The sequence below is a fragment of the Mixophyes fleayi genome, chromosome 9, assembly GCF_038048845.1.
Source record: "Mixophyes fleayi isolate aMixFle1 chromosome 9, aMixFle1.hap1, whole genome shotgun sequence".
Lineage (NCBI taxonomy): Eukaryota > Metazoa > Chordata > Amphibia > Anura > Limnodynastidae > Mixophyes > Mixophyes fleayi.
The window spans coordinates 62806043-62823272 of NC_134410.1; the positions used below are offsets into that span (position 1 = coordinate 62806043).

Genomic DNA, 17230 nt, shown 5'->3' on the forward strand with positions numbered 1-17230 from the left:
ATAGGACATCAAGATCGTTCACTAAGGTATGGCTCTCGTTTTTTCAGGCTTATTCCCCTTTTACTTGACTCTACACCTACATATATCCGTCCTCTTTTCGTAAACCCCTTTCTTCCTTTCCTACTTCGTTCTAGTCTCTCTTCTCTCCTCTCTCTGCGTCATGCCCTCCTCTTTCGCGGCATTTCGCTTTCCCTTACATCTTTAAAAAAAATCCTGGTCAATCTTTATATACGTAATTTGACCTCTTTGCACTGATTCTTTACGATATTCTGTTGATTTTTTATCATGTTTTATGCGATGTGTTTTTTTCTTTTTCTTGCCGACATTGCATATTGGTTTTGTTTGTTATTTGACCTTTAAAAAAAAAAGCTAATAGCCAATTGGTTGCTATGGTTTTAGTGCACTTTGCATATCAGAGTAATGTTAGTTAAAATTGTTCAATGACTCATTTAAAACCTTGGCATTACGGTATATCATTAAAACAAAATTGTGTCAACAGAAAACAAGAAAATGGACAAAGACAATTTAGAGGAGTTGATGATAGTGTGAGTTACACTGGAATTTCTTACCTCCACTCCCTGTCCGGGTATACACTGGCAACTTTTTAGCAAATTCAGCTAGGATTTGTTTCTGAACCTCTGGACGCTCTTCATTGTCATATCGCTCTTTTTCTGCATAGGGCAGCAAAAACTGGAAGCACAGTTACATGTACATAGTCAAACACAAGCACTGGTTATGTACATCTCATTTCAGAAACACACAAAGTACTAAAACACTACATCCAGCTTATGAGCAACAGTAATAGCCGCTTATAATTATTTTATTGGCGTTTAATTGGCAGGATAAGATACATCATACATTGTCATGTGCATTTACACAGACGTACACAAATTTTAAAAAACAAAAATAACCACACAAAAATAGTATATATTTATATTAGCTTGCAGGAAACAAATATATATATATATATATATAGGTGTATAGGCGTGAAGCGATATCAGTTGGAACAAACTTTTTAGCCATTTAAGAGAATCTCACCTTTTTCGTTGGCTGCTTCGGAGAGGTAAAAATTGCTTTCCAATAAGTCCAAACAAAGAGTAGGAAAACTATATGAAAGATGAAGAGGTATACAACTGCCAATGAGAGAGAACATGTATTAGAAAAAAACATATTTACAATTAAAACATAGATCAATTATCCAGCAATATAAAGCACCCATCTAAGTGTATTAAAAACAGAAGTGTTTACTTTTTCCCCATTTGATTCTAACTAGGTTATGTACCAAAACAACAAGTTAACATTCTATATCACAGTTGTCTAATCACTATATTACCAGATAGGTAGAGCATAATAAGTTATTTGTACACTGAATGTTAATATAAATGTTTAAAGTGTACATTGAAATAAAAATAAACCAAAGAAGAAAAAAAAAAATCAATGTCAAAACAAAATCAATTGAAGACTATATCCAAAGGTGAAACAAATCCATATATGGGATCGAGTAACAGGAATATTTGGGTTTTATATACAAGTGATTTCTACTCAATTGGGAAAGTGTGGATAAAATGTACTAGAATACATTTAAAAATTACCAGTCTTCATGCTATGAGGGCCTTAGCCTCCTCTTTACACGGATTAGGAGTTCTCCTCATAATGACTGTATGAAGAGGCACTTGGAAATCACAATGTGTGTATGACATTATCCGATTTTCAGGACTATTTGCATTGCAGGTTCCCGGATAATAGATACATAACTGTAAACTGGCGTCCCAGTCTAATATATTACCTATGGTAAGTAATACAGTGATCGAGACACACATTTTGCTTCTAAATAGCCAGGATCATGTCATCCAATTAGTCCCCACCCTTCCATTTATTCAGAAAGTCAATATTTAAAAAGTGTATAAATCAGCGCTCTCATTCAATTGTTTTAGCAATGCTTTCTGTATGATTTACATAGGCATACTCAACTAAAGGTTCTGATTGTAATAGGCATACAGCTACTGGGCAAAATATGTGTACACAATAAAAGAAAACAGGTTTGAAGGCTAAGCTCAATCAACTAATAGGTACTGTATGAAGTTCATGTCTAAAACAGAAATATTGAAAACTTTATTATATAATTGGTACCAGCCACCTACTATAAAAAAAAAAAAAAAAAAAACTTTCACTAATATATGTTTTTAATTGGCATCATCCCTCAACTTTAAAAAGGAACTGTAATATCAGAGGAACAGTCCTTTTTGCATAGCTCTTTGTGCACCAAGTTCCCTACTGCTACATCTGCTTAGGTGAGAGATTATTAAATGTCTTCTCACGCTATATGCAATTGCTGAATGTCTGCTACAAAGATGGACTCATGCCAGACTATAGCAGTAGAATCAATATTGGTATATTGATGCCATTCTGGTTATCTGGGAGGCTAATGAAGCTAAACTGGTAACTGTTCTACATGAGAGTTTTCTACTAGACGACATTAAATGAAATTTAAAAAAAAATTACTTAATTATTCTAAAATAGAAAAAACATTTTTAAGTCTTGATATTATTGTTGTTAATAACACCCTCACTTACAAGGAGGCATTTAAAAACAAACAAACATAAATTCATACCTAAATCTCAAATAAGAAGTAGTTTGATGAGCTTCACTTGCCAATTTTTTTTATCAATTCAGAAACATTGTGAAGATATTTATCGTTTATTATTTATTATACAGACTGAATTTTTACAAGTAGTTTTTGTCAAAATGGATTTCCAGAAAAAGTAATTTTTGAAGCCATTAAAAAAAAAATCCTCTCAATAATAAAAATAGATCAAATAGGAGAAAAAATACCCTTTTTAGAACACAATCCAATCCGCAATACAAAACAATGGAAAAAAAATGCTTTGTAAAATATTTAGACATTCTCCACACGTATACTTTCTTTGAATCAATTCTACCAAATCAATCTAAAAATTGTCTACACTTTCAAAAGTCAAACATGTTTACTGGAACATATAAATATTGAATATATACCCATGTGGAAAAAAAAATTAGAAGACAACCCCTTGACACATATACACATACAGTTTGAGGTTCACAAATGTGATCCATTGCACCTAAAATGATTTTTAAGTACTATATTTTAAAACCAGCTTTCTCTCCCCTTAAATACTTGACTACATAATATAGACAGACATACATACACTGCTAATAGAATTACATACTATAGACAGATCTATATACACTGCTAATATTTGGGAGATTGAAAGTCAGACTCGCATCGCACATTACTTGGACCTTTGTATGAACCAGTGTATTTAGTATTCAATAAAAAGTTTTAGGAGAATTTTGCTGGCACCAATGTACCCAAATAGCCGATATTTTACGTTTTCTGGTCTTGCCCAGTGATTCAGCCGCTGTGGGGCGAGGTATTTGCTTTGATCTCAACTGTCTTAAATACTCATGTTGCCCTAGACCCAGCCCTGGCTCTTCTCCATGTCTACCCAACTTCCATTCCGAAGCACGATCGTTACCTCTTGGGCCATATATTGATAGCTGCTAGAGCAGCAATAGCACAAAACTGGAAGTCTCTCCCCCCCCCCCCCCCCTCCCACTACCCGAATCGTCTCTAAGATACAATATAGCTTTAAGATGGAAACAACAGATACGCCCTATTCCTCATCTGCATCAGCTGCCATCATGAGATGGTTTAGGTGGCATGAATACATCACAGATGGCCCTGGGGCTCCTCAAGATACTCCCGTCTTCCCAGCAGCTCATTCTCCAGCGGCCCTTATAGAATCCCCTCAGCCATGGTAGAAACATCTTAGGTTGGTCAAAATGAAGGGTTGATATGTCTTGCTGTATCATTTTTTTCTTTTTCTTTTATCAGTAAATGTTAAATGTACATTGTTTATATAGTGTGCCTTATTTTAATCGAGTGATTCCTTTCCCCCTGCGCAGGGATCCCCTATGTGTTTTCCTTTGTTTGTATTTTTCTCTTCCCCATATATCTTTGAAAATGTTCAATAAAAATATTGATGCAAAAAAAATATATAAGTTTTAGGAGGATGTTCCTAAAGCACAAAAGCCAACAGTCACAGATTCCAATATAAGAATACAAACACAAATAAAAACATGCAAACGATGAATGGCTTTCTTACCTTTTTCCAAAGTATTTTCTACAGTCACTACAAAATAAACAACGATAGAAGCAGATTACTAAATTATGCTGGCCTAGTAATCAACAATACAATTTTAAGCAAATCCACAAATTATCTAAATAAATATATACTGGCTTAGTACAGGTCACCTATACACTCCTGCTATTATTTGTACTGTACACATTCTACACTTTAGTAACTGGGTTGTCATGTTGTCTGCAGTAGACTCCAAGGCCTTTATTTGCTTCTAGCTCAGTTATCGAAGCTTATTTCTAGGTCATTTTGAAAGACGATAGATATATACTCTGAAATTACTAATGAAATGTAGCATGTTTTAAAACACAAAATGGTGATATATAAAAATAACCAATATGATAAATTATTAAATTAAGAAAGTCTTTGATGTTACTTATCTGAAGGCCTTACTGTACTACAGAACGCAACAATGAATACACAGGCTTTTACTATACAATCTAGGCTATATGTAAATATTCAGGCAGCACTTTTCTAACCCTACCACTATACAGACTAGACATCAGCCTACCCACATTATCTACATAATCAATTACCAACATAACCAAAAATAAGCAGCCTCGTAAATCGGAATACAAGGCATACACAGACTATACTATACATAGGTTGTTATACAGAGGCGGAACTGACACTTCCTCATACACCGGGTAGTGTGTTTACTATACAGAAAACATTCCTGAATACATAGGAAGAGAGCTGGCACTTTAACGCTCTCCGACATCTATGCCGCCGCTTCCTACCTAAGCACAGCTCCCATACATATGCATAGTACGACCAGAGGACCACCAGGGCTATGACGACAACTGGCACCCATGATAACAGCCGCTGGCAGCACCTTAACCCCGTGGACAGAGCCATCCTGCAGCCAATCTGCATCCTGCTCTTTCTAATCGGAGCTCCTTTCCTTAGGACTACCTGATCGGCATTCGATTATGTCAGTTTACTACGCATGCGTCGCTGGTTAAATCGCCATGAGACGTCCTCTGCTGGAGGCGTGGAGTGTATGTGTGAAATAAAACTAGTTACTATCGGCTACGTACAAAGTAGAAATAAGCGCCTTTGCCTGTATGCAAGCAGTAGGGTACGTTTAAAACTGTCATATATGGTGTAAAAAAATAGAACACAATTCAATTTATTTTTAAATTGTTTCCGAATGAGATATAGCGCCCTATTTATGAAGCATATTTAATTTATCAAAGCAAGAACCGCTGGTGGACAGTATTTAAAATATGCTACAAATACAGTGATCTACTGCCCGAGTGGCATGCATGTCTTTTATTAGTGATATTGTTTATAATAGTTTATGTTAGTTTATGTTAACCAGGGCTAGGTTAAGGGTTCAGGCTGCCCTAGGCTATTACATTTATAATACCCCCTCTTTCATGCCAAGCTAATTTTCGGTAGGTAAAAACATCCATCTTTATTCCCCCCCCATGTATATGATCCAGTGGTTTTTAAACTAGTCTCCACTTGGCGTTTAAAAATTATTATCATAATCTTGTCACTCATTTCGCATTCATTAAATTCAGGTAGGTGCAGCGAGCATCATTAACAAGCCATTGGTTGACAGGGAAAAATCATTCTCCCACCACTCCATAGCAAGCTGGGACTAATGCTAAGGCCAAAGGCGATTGCTTTAAATACATTTGTAGATCGTTCCCTGGACTGAGTATGAAAAAATTAAATGCTAAAATCTTTAATGGCCCTCAAATTCATCAACTTGTCAAGGATTCTAATTTCAAAATATTTATGAATGGTGTTGCAGCTTCTGGCTGGTGCAGTTATGTCTCAGTTGTCAATAACATCTTGGGTAACCGCAAAGCAGACAATTATGAAGAACAGGTGCAAAACATGCTCACAAACATTACAAATTTGGATACGAATATGAGCCATAGCCACTTGCACAGATTTTCGAATAACTGGTGATTTTAGTGAGGAACAAGGGGAGAGATTTAATCAAGATATAAAGGTGATGAAGGGAAAGTATCACGGCACATGGGAAAGACAATGATGGCTGACTAATGCTAGAGTCTCCAACATGATTATCCTGATAACCCACATAAAAGAAAAACGTACTAACAGTGTTTTACTATGCGTTAATTGTAATCATCTGAATCAGCTTACTATGTTTATCTGTTATTATTATGAATAAAATGCCATTATGAATTTCATGTGTTTACTTTTTTTATAATTTGAGACAATTGCATTGTGATTTGTAAGTAGGTTCTCCCTGACCATTACATTTTTTTTATGTTTTTCAATTGGGTACTAATTATCTAAAAAATTAGAGCCAATCTAACAAAATCGATGTCATATTCGTAATCAGCACCACAAAGTTACCCCAAAATCACTCTATTAAATGAGTTTTGACCTGTGTTATCTTCAGCCTTTACCTAGGCTGCAGTTTAGTCAGCCTACTGGATAATCAGTCCATGATGTGAACAATAATTGTGTTTACCATTTATAACTCAATAAATGGATGCACTGCTAATTATAGTACTGTAACAACAGCATCTGACTTATATCACCTGTTGGCTGCTGAAGTGTATTTTGCTGTCTTTCTCCTCCCATTGTTAATTCACGTTGCACAATTCAGTTTATACAGTGACATGTCAGACAAGTCCCAATTTACATTTTATATTGCCCAAGCACTTTTCAGATTTTATCATCATCATCTTTTATTTATAAGGCACCACAGATTCAACAGTACAGGACAGACAGCAATGTAAATCATATAAATAAAACATGAGCATAAAAACGGAGCAAGTGCATATGAGTACAGTAAAATAGTACAAATTCAACATGAACATAAAGTAAAACAGGTGCTACCAAGGTAATGTAACATATGCCAACATCTATTACATAAACCTATAGAACTGAAGTTCCAGTCTTCACCTATAGTAACCCCTGTGTCCCAAAGAGCTAGATATGCTCACATGCACTCAGTTGTCTCCAGGTCTTGTGCAATTGTATAGGTTTATATCTAAATGCTGGCGTATACAAGAAAATATAGAAGACTAAACCCTTGTAATTACTAAACAGCAGACTAGAAACCTGCAATACAATACACATATCAAGAAAACCAAGATATAACCAAACAGAAGTCAGTGTAAGTAATAGGCAGGAAAATCTGTAACAAGTCAGTACAGGTGGCATAATTTATGTAAAAATCTGAAGTCAGCGACAGCAAGTTGCAAGAATAAATAACAATCTGGTCAGTGCAAATTGTACCTGTAACAAAAGTTAAGACAGTATAAATGGCAAACAAGAATAACCATGACAGACTGAAGTCAAGGTGGGTAGCAAACCAGAAGATCAAGCTGAGGTCAGCATAGACAGTATCCAAGAGTAAACGTTAAACAAGCAGAGCTCGATTCAGGCAGAACAATTGTAGAACTAGTAGGGTCAAAACACGAGAAGACTAGAATAATGCAGAGCCGGAACACCAAAGTAGCAAACACTATAACCAGCAATGAATGAATATCACTGAGAGGCTAATAAACTCACCAGAACCATTCAAAAACAACCAATTAATCTAGCCCTCACAATGCTAATGAATGTCCAGCACCTGAGTCAGAGGGTGTCAAGGAATCCAAGTACACAGTCTAAACATGCTGGGATTCAGTGGAACTTCTAGGAAGAGAGGTCCCTGTTCATGAGAGATTATAGTCTTTAGCAAGGAGGCAAAGCCGAGATAATGTCAGGGTTGTTACTTAACTGCGGCAGGTCTGGGAGCCGCTGTCCCTCTCTCTCCCGCAATGTTCTTCTGCTCGCACCAGCTGTAATCAGGGCAAGCATCTACCAGATTTGATTCTGTGGTCATGTGACCGCTAGGTGAGGAATTCATACCTCCCATAGTATTTAAACAGGCTCTAAACACTGGTTCAGTGTCAGAGCAACAGGTTATTCACCCTAGCATCTGGCTCCTTTTGGATTGTAACCTTCTTGGACGATTCCTTCTCTCCCTGTGTTTGTCATCGGCTTGCTTCCTGATCACACTTTTGGTAATTATTTTCTGGTACCTCTACTGCCCGCTAGTGTTACTGACTTTGGATTGTAGACTGCATTTACCAGACCTCCTTCTGTACTTCATTGCCCACTCGTGTACCAGACCTCATATTGCTGACTTAGCTTTCTATCCCTCCGCTCCAACAACCCTCTTAGCCATCGCACCAGAGGGCAGTTCTGGGTGTCACAACCTGCAAGTTCTCTGCAGCAAAGTCCACATCACCTTTCGGCAGTTTTTGGTGAAGACTAAGGAGCTCGTTAGACTCAGCACTTCAGTTCCACAGGGCTAACTTTGGCTGACAGCAGTTCTATTATACATCTACATCAGGTGTAACAGTTTTAAGATGGGCGCATCCAGTAAATCTTATCCTCAAGATCTCCTGGAACAATAAGCAGGAGAAGAATCAGGAACAGCGAATGCAATTACTGCAAGGTCTATCTATCCTTCTCGATACACTCCAGAACACTTTGGCCATGCAGGGGTCCTCCACGCCATAACAAGATCCCGAGATTACTTCCATGGTATTGTCCCAGCTTCGTATTACTAACCTCCCAAAATTCAATGCATGACGAGAATTCCTAAACCAGTGCGCTATCCAATTCGAATTGCTGCATGGGAACTTCCCTTCTGAAAAAGTCAAGGTGTCTTATATCATATCTCTTCTCTATGGACAGGCATTTGCGTGGGCTTCTCCCTTATGAGAGCACAACAATTCTCTGTTGCATAATTGCTCTACCTTCCTGGATTCATGAATACAGAAGAATCTCTAGTGCCATTTCTGGTATTCTGCTTCTCTGCCTGGGAACCCCATCACTTGGCAGGTATGTGGTCCAATTTTGCATTTGAGGTCTTGTGGAATAATGAAACCTTAATAGCAACCTTTTGGCAACAATTCTCGGATCGTATTAAGGACGAGTTGGCATCTCAGGAACTTTCCTTAACATTGGATGATCTCATAGCACTCTAACAGAGTATATATCGGTTTTCGGGAATGAACCCAAGAACGCGAACAGTCTCGCCCACTTGCCATTCGTCTGACTCCCTGCTTTCAAACTCTGTTACGCCTACTGAAGAACCAATGCAGTTGGGCCAATCCTGTCTCTCTCCAGAGGAATGTGAGAGGAGATTAATAAAGAACCTGTGAAAGAAGAAAGAAAAATAATCAACTAGCTCTCCCTAGGGGAATTTAAGGAAAGGGTGCCGGATGCTGTCACTATCCTAATAAGGGGCGATACCTGATTGTCTCCAAAGCAAAATACCAAAGGCAGTAGATAGGATTAGGCGCAAATGGGGTATGGAAGGCATAAGAAAGGGTAAAAAGTGTGGTTGTATATCATGTGATAAAGAAATAATCACATAATTGCATTATCGCATGATCACATGTTTCACTATGTACATACAAAATTAATACACTTGTATAATAAATCCATCAATGCTTAAAATAGAAAATTGCCAATGTTCACATAATTAGGATGAAATACTACCACAGGGTAATAAGTCCAAAGCCTATCCTGCGTTCCACATGTAGTTTGATATGTGTCAGTTGTTCCTATATGACTCCTCCTTCTCCCTCAATTAGCAACAACATGCATGTATGAAAAGAAAAGGTGGAACCAAGTTCCCATGGCAGTCCCCAGTATCACTCCACAGCTAATAATTCCCATCTAATAGGGTTGTGAATTATTTATATGTGAGATTTATTGATTGCGCACATGTGTTTTAATTATGCTACTTATGCTGGTTTTTGGACAGCTCTCTTATGATCTGTTACTCTACCAATATTTATATATAAGTGAGGATATTAACTCATAAACAGGTTTATGCAGCAAGATTAATTGGTTTTGAATGTGTTTTAATAAATTTGTGTTAATATATTTGTATACAGCACTCACTACTTTCTTTATGTTCGCTGATGTTTTTGCAGGTTTCAGACCCTTGTATAGGGAGCTGCAGAACAGACATTATGCTGTTTAATTGAGTGGTATATAGCACCCATTTCTTTCCTTTACTTTTCTTATGAAACGCCACCTCATGGTCGATTATCCCCTTTGTCTATTCTAGAGACACAGGCTATATTCAATACATTGAAGAAAATATCGTAGTCGTAGGTTTATCAGGAAATCTTCTTCCCCCCGCTGGAGCAGGGTTATATTATGTTAAGTCTTAGGGCTAGATTTACTAAGCTGCGGGTTTGAAAAAGTGGGGATGTTGCCTATGGCAAACGATCAGATTCTAGCTGTCATTTTGTAGAAGGTACAAAATAAATGAAAGCTAGAATCTGATTGGTTGCTATAGGCAACATCCCCACTTTTTCAAACCCGCAGGTTAGTAAATCTAGCCCTTAGTGTTATCACAATGAAAAACAGGTATTCCCTACCATTAATTTAGAAACTCTATGACAGGATAAATAGAGCAACTGTTTTTTCTAAACTGGATCTTATTCGCATCAGAGAAAGTGACAAATGGAACACTGCCTTCAATACTAGAGATGGTCACTTTGAGTATTTGGTCATGCCCTTTGAATTGTGTAATGCCCCAGAAGTCTTCCAAAACCTTGTTAATGAGATCTTTCATGATGTATTTTACCAGTTTGTGGTGGTGTATTTGGACAAAATCCTCATCTTTTCCCAAGTTTGTCCCACTCACTGAGAATATGTAGTTCAAGTCCTTGTCCTCAGCCATCATCATTTATATTGTAAACTGAAGAAATATCTGTTTGAAAATTCCCAACTGCCTTTTCTTAGTTACAATGAATCGGGTTCCTGACTTCAAATGGACCGAAAGAAACTTAAGGCTGTCTCTGACTGGCCTCTGCCCTCTGGACTTCAGGCTACCCTGCATTTTTTAGGCTTTGCCAATTATTATCGACAATTTATCAAGGATTTTCTTCTTTGGTCGATCTCATTACTGTACTCACACAAAAACATGTTGATTCCAAGGAATGGCCTCTAGCCACAGTAGAAGCATTCAAATGTCTAAAAGCTGGCTTTTCTTTGCCTCCTGTGTTACAACAGCCTATGGATTTCCGTCCCTTCTTCCTAGAAGCGGACAAATTGTAATGATTGTCTCATTGTCTGTAACCACGAGAGCCTTGGGGTGATGGAAATATGTGTTAGCCTTCACCGAGAACCCAGCAAGGCAGGATGTACTTTTGCAGCCGGGAGCATGCAGGTCACGGTCCTCTGATCAGCCACTTGGAATAACACAGTGGAGAGAGGTTAGCTAGCCAAGGACTGGTACACTGGTGGTAGTGCGGTACAAAATCAGTATGCAGAAGGTAAGTCCAATAACAGTGCGGGATCTGGTACATAGGCAATAGTGCAGTACAAAATAAGGATCAGAGAGAGAGTGGTCAAAACAAGCAAGGACTGGTACACGAGGGGTTAACAGGCAGAAGCACTATCCAAGAAAAAATCACAAGAAAAGCCAAGGTCAGCAGCAATACAACATAACAGGGAGTCAGTCTGAATATGAATAACTATTGCTCAAACACAGCTGCAATGTAAACACCAGACTTCAGAGCAGACTCCGGGTTTTGCTGTACTGGCTGGACGGGTTCCTAACAGCTTTTGAGTTCCTTCTATGTAATTCACACCCCATTTTCCTTTAAAATCTTGTAGGTCATCAACCCAGTGGGTGTTCGATGAAACTACCCTCAACCTTGAGGGTGCCTAATGTTTTTCATATTTCTCTCATGAAATCTCTGGTTATTAATATTTTTTCTACCCACAGTAATCCACCTTTCTCTGTTTTAGTACAAGATCAGCAAGAGTGTGCAGAGAAATAAATTCTCGAATTTCAAGAGGTACCTATTAGTATCTTATTGACTGGAAAGAATATGACCCAGAAAAATGCTTCTGTGTTAAAGCAGATGATGCACATGTTTTCCTCATTTTAAGTTTCTTTCGTTGAAAATTTTCTGATAAATCTTTTATGGTGTCAAGAGTCCACCCTGGGGGAGGTAGGATATTGTCAGGGCTGTTACTTACCTGTGGGTCCAGGTACTGCTCTTCCTAGGTGGGGATTTCAAACCAGCTTTAGAATTTAAACAGGCTCTGAACACTGGTTTTGTGTCAGAGCAACAGGTTATTCACCCTAGCGTCTGACTCCCTTTGGATTATAAATTTCTCCTCGTCTGGTACCTCTACTCATGCTACTCCACTCACTTCTCATGTTACTGACCTTGAACTGTTGACTACACTTACCTTAACCCGTTCTGTACCTCATTGCCCGCTTGTGTACCAGACCACATATTGCTGACTACGCTATTGTCACATACTTAGGAAGCTGGAGGGGTTGCTTGCTGACTTTAGAGCTACTCAGCAAACAGGTGTGGAGTCTAACGTGCCCCAGGTCTTCACCAGGGACCCCCGCAAGGGAGTTTGGACTTAGCTGCAGAAAACAAGCAGGTCGCGGTCCTCAGAGTGAGTAGTCAGCGAAGCGTAGATTGAAGATTTGTCAGGCAATTCGAATCAAACCACACAGGCAATGGAGGTACCAAGGGAGAATCCATAAACTTAGTCAAACAATCCAGGTCAAACACTGGAATCAGGATCAAGCAAGAGGAGCAAACACAAGCACGTCAGGAACAATAGCCGGGTCAAACACAGGAGTCAGTCAGAATGCAGGGAGAACACTGTAAGCGCTGGAGCAGGGGGGCCCAATACTTTGGCACCTGTCTGGTGCCTGAGCCCAGATTTATATAGGAGCAGAAAGGGCCTGATTACCGACGGTGGACCCAGAGTAGCTTCCCGTTGCTTGGCAATGGGACGCGCATGTGCCGAACAGGTCAGCAAGGCAGAGGAGGAAGTGCGTCTGGTTGAGAGAATGACGGTAACAGGCGCCCGTCCCTGTGTAGGAGAGAAGACACAGGGACTGCGCCTGACAGCTATCTATTCCTCTGCTCAAGTGACCATCTTAGCCATCACGCTAGAAGGCATTTCTGTGGGCCGCAAACTGCGAGTTCTCAGCAGCAAAGACCACACCACCTTGCAGCAGTTCTTGGTGAAGACCGGGATGCTAGTTAGACTCCGTGCCTCAGTACCGCAAGCCACCAGCACACAAAGGGTTAAAACAAATAAAAAAAGAGTGTCCCCCCCCAATCAGATTATCCAGAGTACTGTAAGCCTAGTGGTGCTACTAGCAAAATCAGTGGGGACAAAATGTGTGGGGTCCCCTCGATTTTACTAAAACCAGAACTAGGTTGTGCCAGCCGGGATTGGTGGCACTATGGCAGTGGAACCCACAGCACAGGGTCCCCTTGCCATAATGACAGCCAGCCCCAGGCTGTTCAGTTTGGAATCCCTAGGGAGATGGAGTCCACAAAAAAAATGCAGCTCACCCCCTTTACCCTAGGGGTACCCAGCCCTGTGCTGAAAGCAATAGGGGGTAAGTGTATTAAATAGCATTTTTTTCACCAATATTTGACAACTTTGCAGGGCAAATCTAAAATGGCGATGTCTTTAAAGGCAAAACTTACCTGTAAAGCCATTGCAAAATCACTTTGTGCATGGCCAGTACCAGATCATACGCCAGCAAACACAGCCATGTTCGATACATTTTCAAGTGCAAAGGACACTTACAATAGCCCTCAATTTCCGGGAGTGAGCGGGGCAGAGATGGGGCATTTGGCCACAGTCAATTTACAGTATGGGCGTGCCACACTCAAGCGTTTTTCTGCCATATCTCCTGCTCCAGCTATAGGGCTAGTCTAAGTTCTGAGTGGTGGTCTCTTATGCATGCTATAACATGTGTTTGCAATCAGGAGCAACTGTAAAAGTGTATTGGATGTTCAGTAGACATTAAGAACATCCTAATAAATCTATTGTATGAGGGGGTGGTGGGTGAGAACAAAAAAGCACTTCTTTTTAAAACTGTTTTATCATTAATGCTTATATTATTAACAGGTAACATTAATTCCTTATATTTTTTTCTTCTGTGCATCCTTTATAATCCACATAGATCTTGGATGTATCCTGCAGTGTCTTGTGTAGTAGAGCACAGCAGATCTACACCCAAATTCACCAGTGCACGCTTTTTCAGATCCTTGTTGAATTCGAGGGTACACAGGGCCAATTTATGTGCTTTTTTAAGCAAATGTACGTTGCGCTCAGAATGGGTGCCTTGATGAATCAAGCCTGATATGTTTTAAAATAGAGCACGCTATTGTAATTATCTTCTTCTTTCTGTTTCACTACACTGAGGGACGTCTATATTGAAGATCATTAGAGTTAAAGATTGTGGCTTCACAAATGGAAAGGGGAACATTTTTAGGGTAGTTTTGTTTAATCCACTGTAGCCAATGCAGGGTGTCAGTAAAAAGTATTTTTCTTCACAAAGATGATCCCATTACAAGCATGAATTAGATTTGCAGAGGAATCCCCTTTCCAACATACAAACTCTACACAGATAGGGCCCTGGTAGAAATTGAAATTGAACCTAATCCCTTTCCATGTTCTGCTTAATGTATTCTGACAGTTTGGATTTCAGGAACAGAGAGAGGCTATGCATCACCCCTTAAAGGTATTGTACTATAAATTAAGTCAACGACACAATAAAAAAAGATGGTGCCCAGGTGTCAGCCTTTTGTTGGGTGGGGTATGTTTTTCTGATGCACATAATTCCGACACTAGGTATAGCGACCAAAAAATGCCAATTACTGTAAGCCCAACATGGAGGAAATACAGACTTACCATAAAACAGACTGAAAACATGTCCCACATGCCTGATATAATTTGCGACTGGAGAAAATGCCACCAGTGGGATTCTCGTCACTTAAAATGGCCACAGTCAGATTGCCGGTTTTAAGGGTGCAATGCCAGGACCCGGTGCCTGTATATTCTGGTACCCCTAATCCTAGCTATTACCCTAATTCTAACCCTAAACCTAACCCTAACCCTAACCGTTAAATTAGATTATACAGGCAACGGATCCTGGCATTGCCGCCGTAAAACCATCAATCTGACTGTGGCCATTTTAAGTGACAAGAATTCCACTGGGGACATTTTCTCTAGTCGTAATTTATATTAGGTGTGTCGGACATGTTGTGTGTGAGCGTACTTTTAATCCCTTTATTAACCTTTAATCCCTTTCTTGCTTTGAAGAAGCTATCTCAACGAAATGCGAGTTGGCATTTGTTGAGTTTACCTAATCCGAATTTGATATGATAAATCTATTTCCACTAAGACAATGAAACTCTGGGATTAAAAATAACAATAGGTTTAAACCTGATACAGGAGCTCCTATTACCCCTGAGATCTAGTGGAACTATCTAAGACAGATAGCAATTCATAATTACTCACTAACACGAATGAATAAGTGCAATAATAGAAAAATTATTTATAGCTTTAAGAAATTAATTCCTGTTTTAACTGATATAGAATAATAGTTGAAACTAACAGCATCTACCTGTATGATCTGCTTGGACCCAAAGAGAAAATCTATCTCCACTCAAATGTGTCCATTTTCAGAAATATTATGAAAATGAGGGGATAATATTGACTCATTTTTACAAAATAGTCTAAACAGCCCTAAAACAATCTAACCAGCACATAAATGCTGAATTACGTTAAGTCAAAATTTAACCTTCATTATTTATAGTTGGAACTATATGATAGTTAATAAAGGGATTAAGGGTACGCTTAGTAGTTTTAAAACATCACATTATTTCCCAATTTTCAATTTTGTTATTATTTTGCTGACTTTATGATTAATATTTTAATTATAAGCAATAAAGGTTATATTTTAAAATAAATGGGAAGTACAATCTTTAAGTTGAAAGATACTATAGGCCTGATTCATCAAAGAACGTTTCTGCCGATTTTGTACGTATTGTGTGCAAATCCACACTGTGCACGCCCAGAATCGGGAGTTAAGTACGCAAAACAGTGACCTGAGAACAAATAAGTAGTCAAAGTAACAGCGTCTATATGCGCAAACACCACTTAGGTGTAATGGGCGGACACCTCTGTGAACTACTCAAAGCAGGCGTTTACATCAGGATACGTAAGAAAAATACTCTGTTTTACGCAGCGATTCAAATAAAGCCATGCGTAAGACATTCACAAGATTGGAGTCATATCCAAGTTCAAAAAGCTATAGCAGCAGCACGGAATAAGCAGAAGAATATTAAAAAGATTAATTATTACAAAAAGCTCTCGCACCCTGATCACATATTAAATATGCTGACCATACACCTGCATACACTTTTCTCATAACAAACCATTATTATAATATTTGTTTTATTTTATTATTAAACCCATGGTTGTTGTACATTTTCAAATTTTGGGAGATTAAACTGGTTGGTTTTTGTGAAAGATTGTATGTACCAGTTAGCATAGTAATTTATTTTCCTCTTTTTTGTTCTTGAGAGGTTTACTCTGTCTTATGCATGTTGTTATGTGCACGTTGAATACTTTTTAAATGTTTAATTGCGTTTATTTTTTTGGTGGTTTGGCTGTGTATCTCTTATCTGTTTATATTTTGAAATTGTTTGGATGTCCTATTTTTGGTAAGCTGCTTGTGTCTGTTGTAACTCCACACAAATTAAATTTTTTGGACTTCCCCCACCCCCCTTTAAAACATAATTTGGGGCAAGGTATGTTTGGTCTTATGGTATTATGTATTTTGTTTTATATTATGGTATAATACCTATTTTTAAGGTGGGATTAAAGTACATGAAATACATGAAAAAGTAATTTGTGCACTACAGGTCCCAGGATGGCCAGGCTACCATTAACTAAATAAGTATCAGTATTACTAAAAGCACAAGCATTCCATGGCTGTAATGTCCCCAAGACACATTTAAATACAACACAGACACAAGTTTAAACATAATATTTAAGGGCAAAAAAGACAAACTCTTTACTGGTCACCTACATGATAGTGTGATCCAAATAGAACCGAAACCCAGGTAGATGATTTAAAATCATCTGCCCTACAAAGTAAACTCTTTTAAAATACTCTATTAATTAAAAAACAAAATATTGTGTAAACAACTTACAAGCCGATTCATTTTGGAACGTATTTGTAGATTCGTTTCTTA

General features: G+C 38.4%; 1 protein-coding gene across 1 annotated transcript in view; it reads right to left on the reverse strand.

Annotated features, from left to right (window-relative positions):
* Positions 1–5112, reverse strand: part of ZDHHC15 (zDHHC palmitoyltransferase 15) — a 28315-nt gene extending 23203 nt beyond the window's left edge. The window contains exons 1-4 of the mRNA XM_075184432.1: positions 4919–5112; positions 4146–4172; positions 1039–1133; positions 570–690 (exon numbers count right to left, since the gene is read on the reverse strand). Coding sequence (XP_075040533.1) covers positions 570–690; positions 1039–1133; positions 4146–4172; positions 4919–5054 — 379 coding nt within the window. The 5' untranslated portion in view covers positions 5055–5112. The remainder of the gene's footprint in view (positions 1–569; positions 691–1038; positions 1134–4145; positions 4173–4918) is intronic.
* Positions 5113–17230: the final 12118 nt, after the last annotated feature.